Source organism: Pogona vitticeps, chromosome 12 (genome assembly GCF_051106095.1).
Source record: "Pogona vitticeps strain Pit_001003342236 chromosome 12, PviZW2.1, whole genome shotgun sequence".
NCBI classification, from domain to species: Eukaryota; Metazoa; Chordata; class Lepidosauria; order Squamata; family Agamidae; genus Pogona; species Pogona vitticeps.
This window is the reverse complement of record NC_135794.1, coordinates 22,846,557-22,866,336: the sequence shown is the minus strand read 5'-3', so window position 1 is coordinate 22,866,336 and position 19,780 is coordinate 22,846,557. Positions and strand designations below refer to the sequence as shown.

At 46.9% G+C, this 19,780-nt stretch overlaps 2 protein-coding genes across 3 annotated transcripts; both read left to right on the top strand.

Annotated features, from left to right (window-relative positions):
- The first annotated feature begins 986 nt into the window (after positions 1-986).
- BCL2A1 (BCL2 related protein A1) lies at positions 987-5,464 on the top strand. The gene is made up of 2 exons (XM_020781703.3): positions 987-2,527; positions 5,129-5,464. Exons 1-2 carry the CDS (start codon positions 1,985-1,987, stop codon positions 5,234-5,236), a joined length of 651 nt encoding a protein of 216 aa, XP_020637362.3. The 5' UTR covers positions 987-1,984; the 3' UTR covers positions 5,237-5,464.
- A 2,316-nt stretch (positions 5,465-7,780) lies between these two features.
- Positions 7,781-19,268, top strand: MTHFS (methenyltetrahydrofolate synthetase). 2 transcript variants are annotated; one of them, XM_072981581.2, is made up of 3 exons: positions 7,781-8,146; positions 12,357-12,621; positions 18,637-19,268. In XM_072981581.2, the coding sequence occupies exons 1-3, from the start codon at positions 8,036-8,038 to the stop codon at positions 18,870-18,872; spliced, it is 612 nt and encodes a 203-aa protein (XP_072837682.2). In that variant the 5' UTR covers positions 7,781-8,035; the 3' UTR covers positions 18,873-19,268. The 2 variants fall into 2 exon arrangements, with proteins under 2 accessions (XP_072837682.2, XP_072837681.2); XM_072981580.2 differs by lacking the exon at positions 7,781-8,146 and adding an exon at positions 8,722-9,634.
- Positions 19,269-19,780: the final 512 nt, after the last annotated feature.

The following is a 19,780-nucleotide window of genomic DNA, read 5'->3' as shown; positions in this document are numbered from 1 at the left end:
GGATGGATGATGTTCAACCTCTCCATCCTCGAAGCCTCAGAAGATTGGACTCAGTGGGTACCAGGATACAAATCTCTGATATCAGGACAGTTGCAAAATAAAGATCCTTACCTTTTAAATTAAGGCATGGAATCTCCATGGGCCTTATATTAAAATTGGATTTTGGCAGCACGGCCAACATATGGAAAGGGGCAGTGTGTGGCTTTTGGGGACCGGATGCCACCGGGTCATCAGATTTGAGGGGAATGATGTGGGTCCCCTAAACATAGAGGGGGACCTGTTTCCACCTCATTCATGTCTGCCCCTGGCACCAAGATCCCGTAGGGATAAGAGCTGCCTTGATGCAGAGATTAGATCACTTCAGCGAGAAGAAGCTGGCGCGCCAAGATTCAATCAGAGTTATTGGCTGTTTCGGGAATGATTTATTGGAAAAGTGAACACATTCTGACTTCATGTTACCTCGACGTTTTCCCAGTTACATCACACACTTGTCTAATGAATCTGGAATTTACCGTAATAAATTTCTTCTAACATCCTGTGGATATACTATGGAGGCTTTCCGCCACTGCAGTAAATAACAGGATTAGACATTCTAGCAAGCCTGTTTCCATTCAGGAGGGTCAAAATCAGACAGGGAAAGAAGGAAGTTCTATAGCCCTGGCCCTCTATTGTCTGCAATGGGGTCCAGGGTGAGACGTCAGTCTGTGGCGACGGCAGGCATCAATGACTGCTATTAACAAGCACGATTTATCATTCACCCGTTCACCATCTTTACTTCCATGAAAGAATTCACTCCTCTGCTTGCTGAGCAGCGTGACACTCTCCCCGCAACTTTCTGTAACTCTTTTCTTTTAGATGGAGGTTAGAGTTTATAAGAGAATGGCCAAAAAAATGGAACATTACCATCAAATCGCATCTGAAGTATGCCTTTACTTGTTGGAGCTATTACAACCTCACATGCTGCCTTTAGTAGGTTTGGTTGGGAGGAACCTTTCTGGGCTCGGCTGGCTGTCAATCTAGCTGACAGTAACCAATGGTTCCTTCCTTGCCTCTGAGTTCAAAGATAGCCCTGCCTCTCTACTCTGTGTCTCTTTCCCCCCATTGGTGAAAGCAGGGAGACTGTTGTTGAAAGCAGTCACGTTGGTCAGTTTGCTGTTCGGTCTGTTTAATTGTAAGCAATGGCACCTTTTATTCTTTCCCTTACTAACATCTCAGAATGAGTTACTGAGACTCTAAGTGCCAGCTGATGAGAAAAAGAGTAGTTGGTTCCAGGGAACTTGAAACTGTCCTGCTCTGTGAATTTGTGCGCTTCTGCTGCACAGTGAGAAGAATTTAACCAGAAATTCAAAACTCTTCAGGGTTAATGACATTTTAAAGTCACTTAGGAAAGCAACTGGGGAAATGTTGCTCATTAAATTAAGGAACCATAGGCTTGCTAATTATGTTACATGTCAAATGCTACTGTGTTACACCCTTGTTACCCCAAAAGGTAAGTTGCATTATTTCTAACTCGTCACTCCCAGGATTTGTCCCTTAATCACACAAATAGTTTGCATGACATTTTACAAAGGATGGTGGGAGGGCAGGTCCCTGGCTCCGAGGCACTTACGATCTGAAAGTTGACCCTGGGGGGAACCATGCAGGAAAGTGGAGGCCAAAAGGCACATTTCCATTTTCGAAACATCCATGGCCTGATTCTGCTTTCTGTGGCTTTTGAACCCGCTCAATCTGGTTATGTCGGTTTCCACTCTCTGGCTCCTGCTCTCCTTTTCTCCTTCTCTTTTCAGTTGCAGAACTTATCAAAACATTTGAGGAAGTCTACATAACAAGCTTCCTTCCTCTTGGCCCATGTGACAAGCTTTCTCTTTCAGTCACAGGTTATCTCTTGAGAGGGACGTGCTTTCCTGTAACGTCATGGTGTTGGGTTTTTGTGTTTTTTTTGGCTGGAAAAGTGATGAGGAAATGAAAAATTCCACCACCCGAAATGACCATGTCTTTAAAAGCCTGGGAGTCACTAGATTCATTTGTCAAGCGTCCGGATCAGCATTGTCAGCAGCCCCGCCGGGCTCGAAGTCTACAATTTGCTCTCTGCGGTTGGAGATTCATGGCACACCCTGATTTCCTTTATGTTTCCAGCCTGGTTCAAGATTACTTGAAACATGTTGGTCGAGGACAAGCGGAGCTGGAAGGCCCGCCGAGCAAAGTTTCGGAAGTATTGCGAAAAGTTGGTGCTGCGCTCCAGAAGGAGGTAGAAGGTCAGCTCCAGATGTACCTGGACTCTCTGGAGATCCATTCGGTAGACAAGGCCACCCAAATATTCAGCCAGGTGATGGAAGAGGAATTTGCCGACGGGGAAATGAACTGGGGACGGATTCTGACAATATTCGTGTTTGGGGGCATTCTGGCTAAAAAGCTTCAAGGACAGGGTGTCCCTTTGGGAGATAAGACCCTGGAACAGATTTCTCATTTTGTGACGGATTATATCGTCAAAACGAAGACAACATGGATCAGTGAAAACGGAGGATGGGTAAGTTTTCACTGAAGTTTTCCTTTAGACTAGGTTTAGCCTCCGCATGAGCTGGCAGGATAGCTCAGCAGGTTAGGTCTCTGGCTGTGGAGATGGAGGTTGGTAGTTCGATTCCCCCCCAATGTGCTTCGTGGGAGAACAGCCAGCCTGGGTGGCCTTGGGCCAGCTGCACCGTCCCAAGAAGAAGGGAATGTTAAAACCATTTCTGTGTATTCTCTGCCTAGAAAACCTTGACAAAGGGCAGCCATAAGTCAGAATCGACTTGGTGGCAGAGGATGATGATGATGATTAGCTTCCACATTGCACTTCTTCATGTTCACCTGAGGGACTCAATTGAAAGCACAGGAAAATATAGAAAAAAAACCGGTTTAATTGTTATCCAGCCAATCATTATGAAAACTTTGCTCTCAATCCGTCTTGCATGGATTTATTCTTGGTGCTGATTTTTAACTTGTTAAAAAAAGTGCTGAAATAGATCTTTTCATTGTGGTTGTCTGCCTATATTTGTGGGTTTTAATTTATTTGAATTTCAATCTGTTTTATTTCTTCCGATCTTCTCCTACACCGTTCTGGCAGTTTTACTGGGCAAGGGCCACTGGAATTAATAAATAACAGAGAATGTCCTTGTACAAATTGAACAAGGAAGCCCCAGATGTGTTGTACAGGAGTGTGAAGGAAATCTCTTATAAACGTATTCTTCTAAAGCTGCAGTGTTAGGCTATATATTTTGTTGCTGCTTAAGGCCCTTTGTCTGAATGGGTGAATTTGCTAGTTTCTCTCAAATGCAAAAAAAATGCAAACCTGTCAGATTCTTCTATCTTTACCTCTAATTCGCCTTGCCGCTATACTGAACTTTCCATTTTGTGGATTTACCATTTAGGGGAAGTTGCATACAGAAACCTTGTGTATTTTCCCCACAGACATGTGTTTTTCCCCCTTGGTATTTCCATTAAATTTCTAAGAAACAGTCTGCACCAAAGGGTCACTGCAGTTCTTGGTCCTTCTCTTGCTTTAGTCTCCTTTTCTCTCTCTCCCAGTGAAATTAGGGGCTATTTTTGTTGGCTGGAGAGCTCGTGGTTTAGATCTCTGGGTGTGGGGCCAGAAGTTGGGAGTTCCATTCCCCCACTGGACCTCTCAAGACAAGCGCCAGCCCGTGTAGCCTCGGGCCAGCTGCACAGTCCCAGGAGAGCAAACCATTTCTACCTTTAAAAAAAACCCTTAAAAAGTGATCACTAAATGTATTCTGAGGAGAGTGTGACCCAGGCAGGGCTGTCAGAAAAGATATTTCAAGGACCAGAGAGAGATGAACCCTTAAGCACAGCACTTTGTCTTACAACATTTTCCCTCCAGGCAATCAAATCTTTCAGCGCTGCATGCCTGAGATATCAAACAGGCAAACAAAAGGGTGACATTTCCAGTTACCGATTACAAAACGCCAGCAGGTTAATTTGCCAGCACGTGTTGGAATAAACAGTCCTTTTCTCTTTATTTCTTAGGTTAAAAATCTCCATTAAACACTTTACCACCCACAAGGGAACCCCCCCGCCCCTCGGAAAGATGAACCCTTGAAACATTCTTTAGACTAATGGGTTTAGATTATAAGAAAGAAGACATAAGATATAATTGTAGATCTTACAGGCTTAGAAAAAATTGGCAAGATTAGTGTGGCGTAAGGTTAGTAAGAAAGTGTATAGGTAAAAGTAATAATGATATATATTGTTCTCCATCATTCCGTATTTTTTATTTACTCCAATACATTGTTCCAAATCCCCTTCCCTATGATCTTCCCTAACCCAATGGAAAATGAATATTTTTTTTAAAAAAAAGAAACACTCTTTAGACATGGATTTTAAATGACTTTAAAGGCCAATTTGCAATGAGAAGCCAGACAGAACAATAGATTTGTGACCATCTACTGGAAGCGGAGTAGGGACGTGGTGGCGCTGCGGGCTAAACCACAGAAGCCTGTGCTGCAGGGTCAGAAGACCAAGCAGTCGTAAGATTGAATCCACGAGACGGAGGGAGCTCCCGTCGCTTGTCCCAGCTCCTGCCAACCTAGCGGTTCGAAAGCTTGCAAATGCGAGTAGATAAATAGGGACCACCTCGGTGGGAAGGTAACAGCGTTCCATGTCTAAGTCGCACTGGCCATGTGACCACGGAAGAGACGCTGGCTCTATGGCTTGGAAATGGGGATGAGCACCGCCCCCTACAGTCGAACACGACTGGACAAAAATTGTCAAGGGGAACCTTTACCTTTACTGGAAGCGGAGTAAGGGAAATGTGAAAGAAGGGGATTTCACATGGAAATCCTGAAATGGAGAAAGATCTGTTTTGCATACCCCTCAACCCGATTTCTCCGGATGGTGGGCCACCCAACAGGGCCACTGCTGAAGGTTTCAGATTCAGGGCAATGAAAACACAAGTCAAAGCAGCAGCAACGGATCAAATAAATGCCAGGTTGTTGCCCTTAACGAGACCTCAAATGCGTTCTCTTAGGCAGCTACTTCACTTTGCCTAAAGGTAGGGCCGGCATTGAGTCAACAGCATCACTGGCACCATAAGACAAATCCTAATGAGCATCTTCTCTCTCCCTCTCTGCAGGACAATGGCTTTGTCACCAAGTTTGAGGATAAGAGCCCCTGGCTGTCTTTGCGCAACGTGCAGGCAAAACTAATCTCCGTATTATCCTTCTTCAGTCAGTATTACTGACGAATCCGTGCTTCCCCAAACATGGGACGCATCACGAGATCTTACATCACCGTGTCTTCCAGGAAAACTGCCCAGCTGAGTCAAAGACGGCACCGACTTTTGTAACATTTCAGATCTTATTTATGTTATTTATTTGTACATAGTCTTGTCTCGTGTTAAAAACACTGCTGTCGTCGTATCTGTAAGACACGGCTGGCACCATACCACATAAACACAGTTTCTATCGGGTTTCCTATGAATTACATAATTAAAAAAAAGAATATCCATGAATTAGTCTCTGATACTCTCCATCCGTATTAAAAGGAGTTTTTGGGAGGCCCTTTGGCGGAAAAAAAAAAAACGCAACCCTTCACCATGAGCCTGCCCTCAGGGTGACTGGCACTCTCCTTGGTTGGTAAGGCCGCTGCCCAACGATGGCAAAATTGGGTACACATAAACACAACACACACAGAGATGTGGGAAGGCAAGTGCATTAGGCCCCCAGCATGCGAAGACCCCACCAAGCAGCTAACCAATAGATGGGCCTGCTTGATATTTCATTAACCCATGAAGACCATTTGAATTCAAATAGCACATAAGACCGGCCTCTCCAGCCTTTCTATGGGAAATAAGCAGTTAAGCCTTTTTAAAATAACTTTTAACTTTCTTTTCCGAGAACTGGGCTGATATATAGGAAATCCAGATAAGATGGTCCACTGAGTCTACGAACAAGGCTCTCCACTTTCATAGGTTTGAACCAACTCTGCACGACCTCCCCCTCCTTTTCATTTTCCCTCACAGAGGTCTACATTCCATCATCATCATCATAATTATGATGGAATGGCAGTGCTGGGAGGGACCCTCCGGATCATCGCTTCCAGTCCCTCTCAAGGAGGCACCCAGTAGGGGAATCGAACCCACAACCTCTGGTTCCCCAGCCGGAGACCTCAATTGCAAAGCTATCCAGCAATTTCAAAGCACAATTAAATCCCACTGTGTGGAATATCATTTCACGCGAGCCATTTCCTACTCCGTTTTTGGCAAGCGTGGAAACAGTATGCTGGGCTACATCCGTGGTTCCAAACCTTGGGCCTCCAGATGTTCTTGGACTGCAAACTCCCAGAAATCCTGGCCAGCACAGCTGGGGGTGAAGGCTTCTGGCCATTTTCGCCCAAGAACATCTGGAGGCCCAAGGTTGGGACCCACTGGACTAGATAATACCACCCTCCAGATGTTCTTAGACTTCAGCTATGATCAGCTGCAGCCAATGTGGACACAAGAATCAGCCATGCGGGAGACATTTGATATCCGGGGGTCCTCCAGTCCTCTAGCTGGGATAGAGAACTTTGGTTTGATCCTGCTCTGTGTTCTTATGCGATGAAGCCTGAAGCATCGATTCAGTCCAGTGAAATGATGTGTTTGATCTAAAGGTCCTATTATTCCACACTGTTGCTTAGCCTATCTAGAGCTAAAAGGAGCTGCAGCCAATATTATTTTTGAAAAATACATAAAGTTTATGTTGATCTACTAGAAACTAAAAAACAACTCGTGTTATACTTTTATTTGCTACATGCTTGCGTAGATGATTAGCAGGGGCAAATGGATTTGGGTCATCAGTCAAATGTTTTTTTTTTCCTTCTTCTTCTTCTGAATCATGCCTTAGACGGGATGATGATGATTGAGTGGCCCTCCAGATGTGACTAGAGTCAGTGTAGCACAACACAGATGGCTGATTATGGCTGGGGCACATGGATGACCTTCCACACAGAATTACACGCTGTACAAGAGTACTTCAGATTCACGATTAGGCAAGACAGGAGAGCAGTTTTGCAACCACACTGGCAGCAAAGAACAAGCCAGCACCAGACAGCTGTGTGACAAGGGTGTGCGACAGCACGACATCGGGTGGTGAAATATTTGAGACCCTCCCCCCCCAAATGTTCCTGCATTTGGACAGCACGGCAGATAGTTATGAACATGTTTGTCGGCGCGCCAAGCTTTGCAGCAAAAACGTGGCACATGCGGGACAGAGGAAAGCTGAAAAAGGAGGAATGTAGCCAGTTTTAGAAGAGGTCACGGTGTCTGTCTGTGCAAGCCTGTCAGGCAAAATCCAAAGGAGAAAAAGAGGGGAAAATGGACAAAAAGCACGTGCAACTAACTATTGTGTTTTAATCTCAGCTTTCGTGGATCAAGTCCACGACGCGGAATAGTCTTTAAGATGGCACGTGTTTTTGTCTCCATGTTCTTGTTGGTCTTCCGTTTGGATTTTGCCTGATAAACATAAGGAGGAGGATGATGGTCAGTTAGCTCCACCAGCACGCATGTCTTCATTTTAACCAAAAGTCATAGAATCGCAGAATCCTGGCGTGGGAAGGGGGCCTTGAATGGCCATCGAATCCAACCCCTTCCTCAAGGAATCCAGACCAAAGGACATCTGACACAGAGGGGTGTGTGTGTGTGTGTGTGTGTGTGTGTGTGTGTGTGTGTGTGGTTTTTCCTCCTGACCCCCCCCCCCGAGGTCTGCGGGACAGGGGATGGCAATAAAATCGCCATTAAAATTTTAAAAAAAGGAAGGAAGGAAGGATCAAGGGAAGTGTGGTAGGACTTCCTGGCAAGTAGGAGTTGGAAGCTCTCCGTTCGCGTTGGCGCCTCTCCGAGCGTGCCAGGGCAAAAAAACCAAAAAACACCCCGGGTGCAGGTCGCGGGTCCCGGCCGCGGGCCAAGGGGGCGGCGCGCTCCTCGGTGGCGGGCCGGGAGAGACGCGCGCAGGAGGGCGCGCCGGGTCGGGCCGGGCTGGACTCGCGCGCAGAGGGCGCCGTCATGGCTTCGGTGCAGGCGGCCAAGCGCGCCCTCCGCGCGGAGCTCAAGCGCCGCCTGCGCGCCCTGGGAGAGGACGAGAAGCGGCGCCAGTCGGGCCGGCTGGCTCGCCAGGTGGGTCTCCCCCCCCGACGCCGCTCCCTCCCCTCCGATCCCGGGACCCCCTTCCGCAAAGTGGGGGGGGACACTCCAGGGGGGGGGTCGGCCCTCGCCCCCCCTCCCAGCTCCCCAAAGCGGGGAAAGCCCTCCGCGCAGGGACCCCCCCCCCCGGGCGCAGCGGACATTCCTCCACCCCCCATCACGGGACACCAAGCCCCGCCCCTTCCCTGGGATGGGGGGATTCCCCTTCTCCTCCCCCCACCCCGGAAACCCCCGGCTCCTCCCCCTCTCTCCTTTCCCCCTCCCCCCACCGGGGAAGGAGTGCCCCCTCGGTGACGTCAGGGCAGGTTCTCCGGCGGCCCGGGAGGGAGGCGGGTGTGTGTGGGGGGGAAAGGGGAGGAGAAATTAGCATAGGGGAAAGTGACGTCACTGAGCGTGTCTAAGCGGGGAGGGGGAGGAAAAGAGTGTGTGTGTGTGTGTGTGTGTGTGTGTGTGTGTGTGTGTGTGTGTGTGTGTGTGTGTGTGTGTGTGTGTGTGTGTGCCCCTGCACGCAGTGGATTCTACGCGGTGCCTGCAGGGATCCTCATCTTGGACCCCTAGGATGGGCGATGGGTTGGATCCAAAAAAGGAGCTTTTCCAGACAGGACGCCCCTGCAGGACGGATTTGTTTTCAGCCTCAGCTTTGCTATTGCTCTCAAGGCAAACCCAAGGCACGAGCGATCTCCTGCCCTTCACTGCCCTTCTTCGCTCTTGCAAGCTCAAGAGTCCTGGCTTCCTTGAGGGAGTCCGTCCATCTTGTATTGGGTCTTCCTCTTCTCCTGCTGTCTTCCGCCTTTCCCAGCCTCGTTGTCTTTTCCAGAGAATCCCACCTTCTCGGGACGTGCCCAAAGGAGGACAGCCTCGGGTTCCTCCTTTTTGGCCTCCGGAGAGAGAGTTCAGGATTGATGTGATCTAATATCCGCTTGTTCCGCTAATAGTATTTAATGACGATTAACATTTCCTTGAATGGAATCCAGGTGCTTAGGATTTGAACTTCCGCACCCATCAGCCCTCCTCTCGTTTCCTTCTTCCTGCCTCTGCCTTGGACTAAAACTCCCAGAGGCCTTCCTGACTAGCGGTGCTGGCTGGGCTTTATGGGAGTTGTAGTTCAAGAACATCTGGAGAGCCCAGTTTGGGAACCGCTGGTTTATGGAACCACTTCTTTAATGGGAGCAAGTAGGGTGTGTGTGTGGGAGTCCTCGGTTGAAGCAGGGCAGATTCCCTCAACCCGACAGCCCTCGGGCATGGTGGACTCCACCCCCCATCGTCTACAGCCAGCAGGCCATCGGGACTTTTGCCCGCGGATGATGGGAGCTGCCCTCCACCCCATCAGCAGATGACTGCGGAAGGTGGCTTATAGAGAAGATGTAGAGCAGGCGGAGTGCCACGCCATCAGGGATCTAAGGATCCAGACCCTCAGTCCTCCTTCCTCCCAAACAAGTCTAGGATGCTCTAATCTTTAAGGTAATTAGTCTCCCTCGGTTGACTGATTAGTATCAGAGGGGACATGCGTCTTCCACTCCGCCTTGATCACCTTTCTGGTGACCCTTTCTGCTGTAAATAGAGCAGAGCCTGTCTTCAAGAAAAGGGCGACTTCAATTCTGGGAGAAAACCTGCTGTGAGGTGTGGGTCTTGTGACTCAGATTCCCCCTCCTACGGTTCTGTTTCCCCCACCTGCAACCCTCCCACCCACCGTTCCTGTTCAGGTCTGTGGTTAAGCCAAGAGACATTTACTCATGGGTCTCTTGATTCCGTTTTGAGAAATCTGGTTAATGAGTTTCCAGTTCACTCAGGTTCCATGTTCAAGCGGAAGGGGACTTTACGGGGAACGTACCTTTATCTCATCACAATTTGATAAAGCATCTCCTCCGACTTAAAGGTGCCTTTAATGCCTCTGTTTGCTTCTTTGTTCTTGATCACATCACTGTTGTTTTTTTGTGTGTGCTGTGGTTCTCTTGAGGCTCTGCTAAATGGTCCTGCTGGCCTTCGCTGGTCCGTTTACAGCACTGGTTCCAAAGCTGGGGTCTCCAGATGCTCTTAGACTACAGCTCCCAGAAATCCTGGCCGGAACAGCAAGCGGTGAAGGCTTCTGGGAGTTTTAATCCAAGAACATCTGGAGATCCCAGGCTGGAAGCCATTGATTTAGAGATCTGGCCCTCATTTCTAATGTTCTCATGGGTGGTCTGGTTTGGTCTCGGTCTCATGTGAGCACTGCCACAGGGTAGTCCTGTGAAGTATTACCCTAGGAAAAGTTACTGTTTTTGGACTGCGGAGGCCAGAATCCTACAGCCATCATGGACACCTGGGAGTCCAAGATAGGAACCTTTCTATGCTCTCCACACTTGAAGACCAACAATTAATTGACACCCGTCCAACTGTGAAGTCATGGTCTTTCCCAGTGGTTGCCTGTTCTAGAGGTTTCTAAATCTGGTGCATCCACTTTGGGTTTTAACCTGCCTTTTATAGGATTTGTCCAAGATGCTGAACCTATTTTGGAGCCAGGGTTCAGCACCCTGGATAGCTCTTGGGAAGCATAGACTAAAATCTGGCATGGATTCACAGCACCTCTGAAGTTGGAGTCACCATGAATAGAGTCCCTGGTCTGTCCTATGGAATACTGGGATTTGTAGTTTACTGAGATCCCAGTAAGCATTCTAAGTCCCTCATCAAACTACAAGTCCCAGCATTCTTTAGGATGGAGCCACAGTTGGTGTGAAACTCTGTGATTGTATCATGTAGATACACCCCTCATGACTTGGATGATTTCCTTCATCTCCGTGGTCCATGCGAGACCACAACAAGACCCCCTGAGAGAGTTAGCGGGTCTCTCAGCTGATGGGGCAGAATTTCCTCTGACAGAACAATATTGGATGGCTCCCCATACAGTTATCTCATCCAGCATCATGCGGATGGAGGAAATCCACAGGCCAAACATTTCCGAGAGATGGCCGCCCATCGTCCAACAGGCGGAAATGTTTGGAAATCGAAAGAGAGTGGGAGGGGAGAATTGTCCATTGGAACACCTTTGTTTAGATCCCAATTTTTCCAAAGATCTTAATTAGGTCTTGGAGTAACTGTCCTGGGTTGACTTCCCCTCTTGTGTATAATGAGTCACAGTCTCCCTTTCCTTGCTTAATGGTTGTGGGGGCGATTGAAGTCTTGCTGTTTTGCACGCTCTGATTCCACAATAACAGCCATTTTGCTGATTTGGAAATGTGGGAGCATTTCCTTTTTTGCAGACCGTGGTGCCATTTTTGGTCTGGTTCCACCATGCTGCAGATCGTAGAATCTTCTGCGGGCATGTTGTCTTCCGTCTTTAAATAAAATCTTGGTCCCCTCCAGGGGCCGTGGCAGGAAAAGGTACTGCCGGTTATCAAAGCCTGCATTAATTAAATCCACATCTATTGGACTTTATGCTAACTTTTAAACTGAAGATGGTCTCGTGTTGATCCTGAATTGGGAGGGAGAGTTTTGACGGGAAGCAAGGAGCTCATCGCTCAGTATGAAAGTGCTGGGATGGCCCAGAGCAAAATACATGGGTCCCTGCAAGCCATATTTTGAGGATCAGTACCCAAACTGGAGTACTTATGCTGCACACACCCCCACCATAGATGGCTGCATCTGTTGGTTTTGGTTTCTCCTACATTCTCTTTCTCAAATTGTAACTTATTTGTCATCCATATATGGGAGAAATGGTGGCAATGGGTAAAAATCCTTATCAAAAATAGACCAAAAGGAAATTAGCACCCGTTTGTAATATAGACAAATATTAAAACCAAAGGTTTTTGAAGGATCAGACACTCCATTAAAGAGAGCACGTCATTAGAAGAGGACGTGTCTTAACTGCTGATAGCATCTGAGTGTCAGAGCAGGAGCTTTTCTTTCCTCCCAGAATTTGCAAATTTTTTGCTGGTTTTGTTTTCCAATTGGACACGGGACCCAAAAGCCAGCCCGATGGCTGAGTCACGAAGCTGTGCTGAAATCGTGTCTTTGGAAAAATAATGGATCCCATCTTCTAAAGACGTGCTGTTAGTCATTAGTGATTTGATCCTCAGTTGAGTTGAGAACATGGACCGAGTGGTTAAAAAGTTACGTGTTGTGGAAAAGCCGGGCGGTAAATACATGAGTAGCTATTGTTCATTTCCCCACCTCACAGACTCCGTATTCGATCCCTTTATCCACTCAGGTGATGCAGCACGCCCGATACCAAGCCTCTCAGCGCATTGCGGTCTTCCTGAGCCTGCCGGATGAAATCCAGACGGCAGAAATCATTAAAGATATTTTTCAGCAAGGGAAAGAGTGTTTCATTCCACGGTACCAGCCCCAGAGCAACCACATGGACATGGTGAAGTTGGCTTCCTACCAAGAAATCGCCTCTCTCCCGGTGACATCCTGGAACATCCATCAGCCGGCCGAGGAGGACGTGAGGGAAGAGGCATTGTCTGCGGCAGGTGAGCGGCGCGCCTTTTGCAGCGTTGCGGTGAAAGGGATCGCTTTACCTGATCCCTGAAACCTAAAAAAGGGAAAGCATTGCACGTTAAAATCGGACACAGGTTTGCACATGTGGGTTTTAGGGTAGATTTATTTGATTTATTTATAGGCCACTTTTCTCTCAACGACGGGACACATTTTTTTTTGGAAATGCCCTAATAGCACAGTCATGCCTTTAGGGAGAGAGAAAAAAAATCCTGTTCGGAATCCTGTTGAGGTTCATGTAAGGCATGTGAGACTTGCTGCAGCTAATTGCAGCTAATTGATGACATGCCAGATGAGGCAGCTGAGAGGCAGCCCCTTGCCAATTAGCCTCAATTAGCGGCTGCAACTTACATGGCCCTGATGGAAACATTATTAAGATTCCACCCATTAGTCTAAGAACCTCTGGGGACCTTCAAAAAATCACCCAGGGTGTGAATCACAGAGGTCCACTCGAAGAACTACGGTTACAAGCGGGTAACCTGTCGGTGGCATGATAAGATGGTCTACTACTTACTGTTACCTCCTAAGCGTGCCAGATTCAGGCATTGTTGGTGAATATGAAGAAGGTGAGATTGGAGGGGATCTGGCCATACACCAGCCCTGCGAGGTAGTTTAGGTCGAGGGACTAATGATGATATCAAGTTTGCCCAATAAGGATTTGACCTAGATTCTGGAATACTCTTCTCAGTATTTACCCCACACTTTGGAATGCCCTCCCCCGAATATAAGGGGTGTCCTTGAAAACATTTAGGAATTTTTAAATAAAATGAGAAGGTGAGGCGAAGACAGGACTTTGATTGTGGAGGCGGGAGAAAAATCATTACATACCGTTGAAGGTATAATGAGCAAAAGAAGTTAATTGTTCTCAGACTGCCGTTCTGTAGGAGTACAAGTGTCATTAGGAGCCCTGAAAAATTCCCTCATGTGCTAAATAACGCCGCTGCCGGTCTGTTGGAGAGCTTAAATAAGATGTGTACCAAGTGGCAGAGAAATCCACTGCTTGGGTTGGGAACGGCAAGGTGTTAAATAGCGCAAGAGGAAAAGCCAAAACTGTTCCGAATGAGATGGAGAAATGACGGCTAGGCCCATTGGATTTCCTTCCCTTCTAGAAAGATCCATTAAGATCTTTTGATACAATATACACTGGAGTGAGAGATTAATTTTATTTTTTTTTGGGGGGGGGGTGGAAACCAGAAAAATAATTCATGCCGGTCATAAAAAAAACACAAAATTTAAAATCAAAGCTTCGTTCTTGATTTAATTTTTTTAAATGACACGATTCAAGGCTTGGAATGAAATTCTTCTAAAAGACAGTGAGGCCTAGAATTTCAAACTGCCGAGCGAGAAAAGAGATGCAGGTGTATAGCGCCGTTAGGATGATGATGGACGGGTTCTGATGGGGATAAAGAGCGATTTCTTTTGTAGAAACAGCCCGGCACTATCCAAGCACTTCCTAGCTGATCCGGGGGAGATAACACGCACATCTACTCAAGAGTAAGCCCAATTGACTTCAGTGGGGTACATTCCCAGATAGGTAGGTCCAACCTCTGGCGCGCTTATATGGCGGGAAGTTGCACGAAACATAAGGGCCTAAATCCCATCTGAGTTTTAGCCATTGAAAAGCACGTTGCGGGGAAAAAAATTTTCCAGCAGAGTTTTGGGGGTATTTGAGGAGGGATGTGTAGGGAGTTAAATCCTGAAAAGTAGAGAAGGAAAATGTCTAGGCGATGAAACCAACGTTGCTATATCTACGCCGTATTATAGCACAACCCACTCTTTGCAGTCCTCTTGCAAGCCGGTGAAGACCTTTCTCTTCAAGCAAGCTTTCCATGAATGCCTGGCTGCCTGAGTAGGGTTTTAAAATGGGATTACTATGCCTTACTGTGTTGAATGTGTTGTTGCTGTTGCTTCTGTTTACTGTTTTCGAGTGTGGTATTTGTTTGACCCCTTTTTAGTATTTGTACACTTGCTGTTTTTAGCTTAATGATGAGCCACTTGCTTTCAACTTCATTTCATAATGAGATTCCTCTCAGGGAGAGTTCAGAGAGAGAGAGAAACTAAATCAGGACTAGAATAGTTGAATACACAGGAATTTAAAGCAGATTTTTAAGCGTAAGATTACCCGGAACATTGAATCTGGGTGACCACATCTGTCTTTTCCAAATTCAAATTTTCTTGAACTCCAGTTGTCTCTTTCCCAGAAATGAAGAACTTTGCAAATCTGGGTACATGGGTATCGAAACTAGAGTGAAACTAAGTTCTCCATCAGTAGTTAGATTAAACTGTGGTTAGCTCAAACCAATGTTGTTTGGTGAGCTGGCCTTGTTTTCCCAGTCACAGCCGAAACAAGCTACAGTTTGCTCAGTTGAGACACAGTGAGTGACTGTGGTTAGTTGAAAACCTTCAAAATTTCCCTTCCATTGGGGCATTTCATCGGAGTCCTGGAGAAGAAAAGATTAAGAGGATTGATTTAGGCATATCATGGGGAACCATGCTTTAACGTTAGTCCTAAACCAGTTCAGTGTGAATTCGCTTTGCATTTATGCCGCAAGCCTGCGATTGACTTGAGTGTTTCTAAAATGTTTTAGTGTCTAGAAATATAAATGCAGTGGGCACACGCTTGCACACGTGTGTAGCACAGAGGGTCAATTGGTGGGCATTGAAGTTTGCTGAGTCAGTGCAACAAGCTACGTCCTCTGTGTTCGTTCCGGGTGAAACAGCTTAAACGTCGCAGGTCAAGAGATGGGTCTTTTGTGAGCCAGGGGGCAAAAAAAAAATCTCTTTTTATGACCAGCAGATGTCAGCATGCCAGAGATTTCCTTGTGAGATAGAGTGACATTTCTCCTGCGGTTGCTGTAATTAAAAATCTTGTTCAGTCATGGCGCTCACGTACAGGAGAAATCAGACCTAGCTCGAGAGATCTGAAGGCAGCTGAGGTAGATGCGTGCTGTCATTTTTATTAAGACGGTCGCTTATGAGTGTTTAAGAGAAGCACTGGCTGGGTGGGAGGGGAACTGGTAAGAGGCTGATAAGAAGCTCATGATAAAGCTAGCATGTGGCACTGCTTAGTAACAAAGATAGACGGTAGGCTTTGAACCAATGAGTTAGGGTGCTTTTCTATCACCTTGCTCCCAGTTGAGGGGCTTACAACGGCTTACAAATTATTAAAAATAAACAACCCAACTAAATTATGACACAGGCATGCCTTTGCGAGCGCTGAGTAGGGCCTGTGGAGGGCAGCAAATTTTGGAGAGCGCTCATTCATCGGTCGCCGTAAATCAGAGCGACTTAGCGGCACATGAGCAACGACAACAGAGAACAGTTCAACATTATAGGAATATTAAAGCCCTTAGTGAAGACCTCCTTGAAAGCATGCACCAAATAATAATATCATCTTGTTGGTCTCAACTAGAGTTGAGCCATTGAATCAACGCCTTGGTTGACTTCGCTTGAGTCAATAAATCTGCTCTGGTTGGGACTAGCAATGAGAGACCGGCCACCAAGTCCATTACAATGTGGTATTTACCACTGTACCTTCCTGAGCACACCCAGATTTGTCTGATTCTGGAAGCAGGGGCAGGCCTGGTTCGTTCTTCGGTGGGAGACCTCCGGGTGATCCTCAGATTCTGCCGGTTGGGTTAAGAGAGAATCCTGCCGGGGGGGGGGGGGGCTACGGAGAAGCCAAGGCTTCGTTAAACCAAGTCAGATCAGGGCTCTAATTTACTCTGAAGCCCTTTTCTATCTCCTTGATGCTCTGGAGCAGCTGCCAGAGGGAGATTTTTTAAAAAAAAGTTGGACAGATGAGTTTCTGTCTGAATGCGGCATCAGACGTTTGCTTCCCTGTTACAAAAGGGAATTGTGAATCCTTCACTCCAGGAGCTCTACCTTTGTTTCCCTTTTTTAAAAAAAGCCCAACACAAAAGCTCAGTCGAGAGGGCCTTGGCGGTCATTATACGCACCGCACCCACCCAATCGCCTTGAGCGAATAAATTGCAACTCCCTGCCAGAAGCTTGGAATGATTAAGAGGAAATAGTTTACTTCAGGCTGGTCATATTGTACAGAAAGCTTGCATGTAGAGGTGGGAGAGGGTAAGGGTGATAGAGGAAGGAGTGGAAAACTCTTGCTTTCTCCCCTTTTATGTCCATCATCCTCTCAAGTAAGTGGATGCAGCATTGGGAGATTCACGCCAAAGAACGGCCTGGTAGTAGAGACACATTGGCAGAGTGGTTAGTGCAGTGGATAGAGAAGTACAGGAGATTCAGGTTCACCTCCTTCCCAGTTTTGAGCACTTTCGACATCTTTTTGTTTAGATCCGTTTCCCCTTCTTTCTCCTTTGTGTAAAACACAATGTTTTCCCTGCATCCTTCCCCTGTGGAATATAAAGTTCCTTAAGTTTCTTTCCTCCACTAAAAAACCCAACCCCTAACAAGTGAGATGAGGAGACTCGTTCCAACAGGCTAACGCAGCCGCCACAGGCTCATTGGTTTCAAACGTTCCCTTGGCGTCTCCTGCGCCATGTTGGTCCAGAAATAGCAGATCGGCACGTAGGTCTGCCTTTCTGCTTGGCAGCCCTTCAGGACGACAGCCGGTCGCCTCGATGCTGCTCGGCGGCGGCCCGAATCAACCTTTAAAAGCAAGATGGCCAACAAAAAAAATTCTCCGAGGATGGGGATGCAGGTTAGGAGCTCAGGGTCCCCATGCAGGCCATAAACCTATCTAGTTTTTTTTAAGGGGAGGAAAGAAGACGGAGGTTGCTTCGTGCTCCAGGATCAGCATCACTTCCTTTTAAAAATGGCTCGCAAGAAGGGGACAGGTATTTTTTGCCCTGTGCTCCAAGGACAGAAATGTGGTGGGAACGAGGAGACTGTCTAAATGTCGCAGAATGGCTGAGCTGGATGGAACCCTCCAGATCGTCGACTCCAGCCCTTATCCAGGAGGTGCAGTGGGAGGATTCGAATTCCCAACCTCTGCCTAAGCCACGGAGGTTTCCAGCCAGCCGTATAATCTTAGAACTGCAGAGCTGGAAGGGATCCTTTGGGGCTAGCAAGCAGAGTAAAATGTTTTTTTAAAAAAAGTTAATAATAAATAATATGCCAGGGAAAGCACCACCTTGCCTGTTCGTGCTCTCCCGTGTACTTGGGACAAGCTTGAGTTTCTTGGCCCTCTTTTCACCCAGCCTCTTTCCTGCATAACCAGCACAACGTTGAGGGGAAGAGGCCGGGACCTATAAATCCCCCCACGAGGAAGGCTGAACCTGTAATTAATTGCATTTCCCTTTTGATCCCTCTAGCAACCTGTAGTTAACATGCTGTTGTGGTTGCACGCCTGCCAGTGTTTCTCCTACAAAAAAAAAGGGGGGGATCTTGATTATTATTAAATGCGCAAACTGGGTTTTCATCTCATCGATTGGATCATAGATCAACTATAAAAATAATTAGACCGGTGCGAATCTCGGGGAAGAGGGTGGTGGTGGTGGCTGTTCCGCTCCCCTGCTTTGGAGAATCTTTTAAAAAACACCACCCAAAGATGAACGAAAACGGAGCCAAGGAAGCGAGATGACTTGCATGAAAACCAAACAGCAAAAGGAAGGACCTCAGAGGGGGGGAAAAAAACCTGGCTACCCGACGCAAAAACAAGGGGAGGTAAGGAGTTAAAAATAAAAGTGAAGACCGGGTACGTGGAAAACATCCCCAAAGAGATATTTAGTTGTGGTGGCAGCTAGCTGGTTTGCCGGGCATCCATAACCTTTACAGCAGTAGATTTCCGCTTCCTTCCTTTTAAAACAAAAGCATATTTTTGTTTATTGGTGTGTCGTCACTGGCGTCCTTATGTTTCCTGCAGATTCAAATCATCCATCCTTCTACCTTGGGGAATTGTCAGCCTCCAAGGTTCCAGTCGCTATTTCTCCCTGGCCCTGAGCATGCATAAAGGAACAAGAAACACTGATATTTCTCTCTGTGTGTGTGTGTGTGTGTGTTTCCTTCTACAGAAGGGCTCGATCTCATCCTTATGCCAGGTCTCGGCTTTGACAGAACCGGCAACAGGCTGGGAAGAGGAAAGGGCTACTACGACGCCTACCTCAGCCGGTGCCTTCAACACCCCAAAGGAAAGCCTTACACCATCGCCCTAGCGTTCAAGGAACAAATGTGCGAGTCGGTTCCAGTCTCCGAAAATGATATCAAAGTGGATGAAGTCCTGTTTGAAGAGAACAAGATCCAACATTGACCAACAGTGGTGATAGCCGGCATTAACAAAGCAGTAACACCTTCGAGAATACAAAGGAGTAACATTTTTTCAAAAACCCTGATGATTTCTTGAGTGTCTGTAGGGTTGATTCACCTGTGCTCCTTCGACACCAAACAGCTGTGCTATCAAGCCCTGTGTTGAATGGGTGAAGGGGCTTCGTGGGAGACTTTGCATCAACAGAGTCAAGTTCTAGTTGCTGCTCCAGAAATGTTGTTGTCTTCTTAAAGTAATGATGCATCCTTTCTGCATCTTACGGAATTAATCGCTAGCAAATACATTTATTAATCCGACATGACTGGAAGTTTGACACTGTGTTTGTTTCTCCTGGAAAGCTTCTCTCTTTTTCTATTTCATAAAATTTATCTCCACTGTTTACTTGATGTGGATGCTCTCTTTCTAAATGTTTCAGTCCTGTATTAACTCACGAGGCTATGAAAAGTTCTGGGGAAAAACAGTGGGATAGTTTAAACATTTAATCACAAATGTTTGTTTCCCATCCTCCCACCTTTTATTTATTTATTTATTTTTGAAATGTTTAAGATTCTTTCTGTTTAATTTTTGAGGAAACTGGGGGACGCTTTTACCAAAAGGGTGAATAATACAGTAGGACCGGGGTATCAGGGAGAAGCAGTCTCAAGCCCCTCGCAAATGCTGAAAAATGTGGAAGAATCAAAAGCTATTCATAGTCTCTGGCTTACTCTAAAGGCCCTTTCTGGTAAATGCGCCTTGGAAATACATATAAATAGGTAGGTTTTCCTGGGTGTCACAGTCCCAAGATATCCCAGGCAGCTTCTCACCATGGATAAGGGCACCAGGACCCCATCCACCACGCAGGGTATGGAGTCCAAAGGCACTCACCGCGCAGCTGGCTGGGACCAAGCATAGAC

Bases quoted from the DNA above. Each gene is read 5' to 3' on its own strand.
- BCL2A1 (XM_020781703.3), top strand. From the start codon at position 1,985: ATGACCATGTCTTTAAAAGCCTGGGAGTCACTAGATTCATTTGTCAAG. The intron at 2,528-5,128 runs GTAAGTTTTCAC...CCCTCTCTGCAG, and splicing joins TCAGTGAAAACGGAGGATGG to GACAATGGCTTTGTCACCAA.
- MTHFS (XM_072981581.2), top strand. From the start codon at position 8,036: ATGGCTTCGGTGCAGGCGGCCAAGCGCGCCCTCCGCGCGGAGCTCAAG. The intron at 8,147-12,356 runs GTGGGTCTCCCC...TTATCCACTCAG, and splicing joins CGGGCCGGCTGGCTCGCCAG to GTGATGCAGCACGCCCGATA. The intron at 12,622-18,636 runs GTGAGCGGCGCG...TTCCTTCTACAG, and splicing joins AGAGGCATTGTCTGCGGCAG to AAGGGCTCGATCTCATCCTT.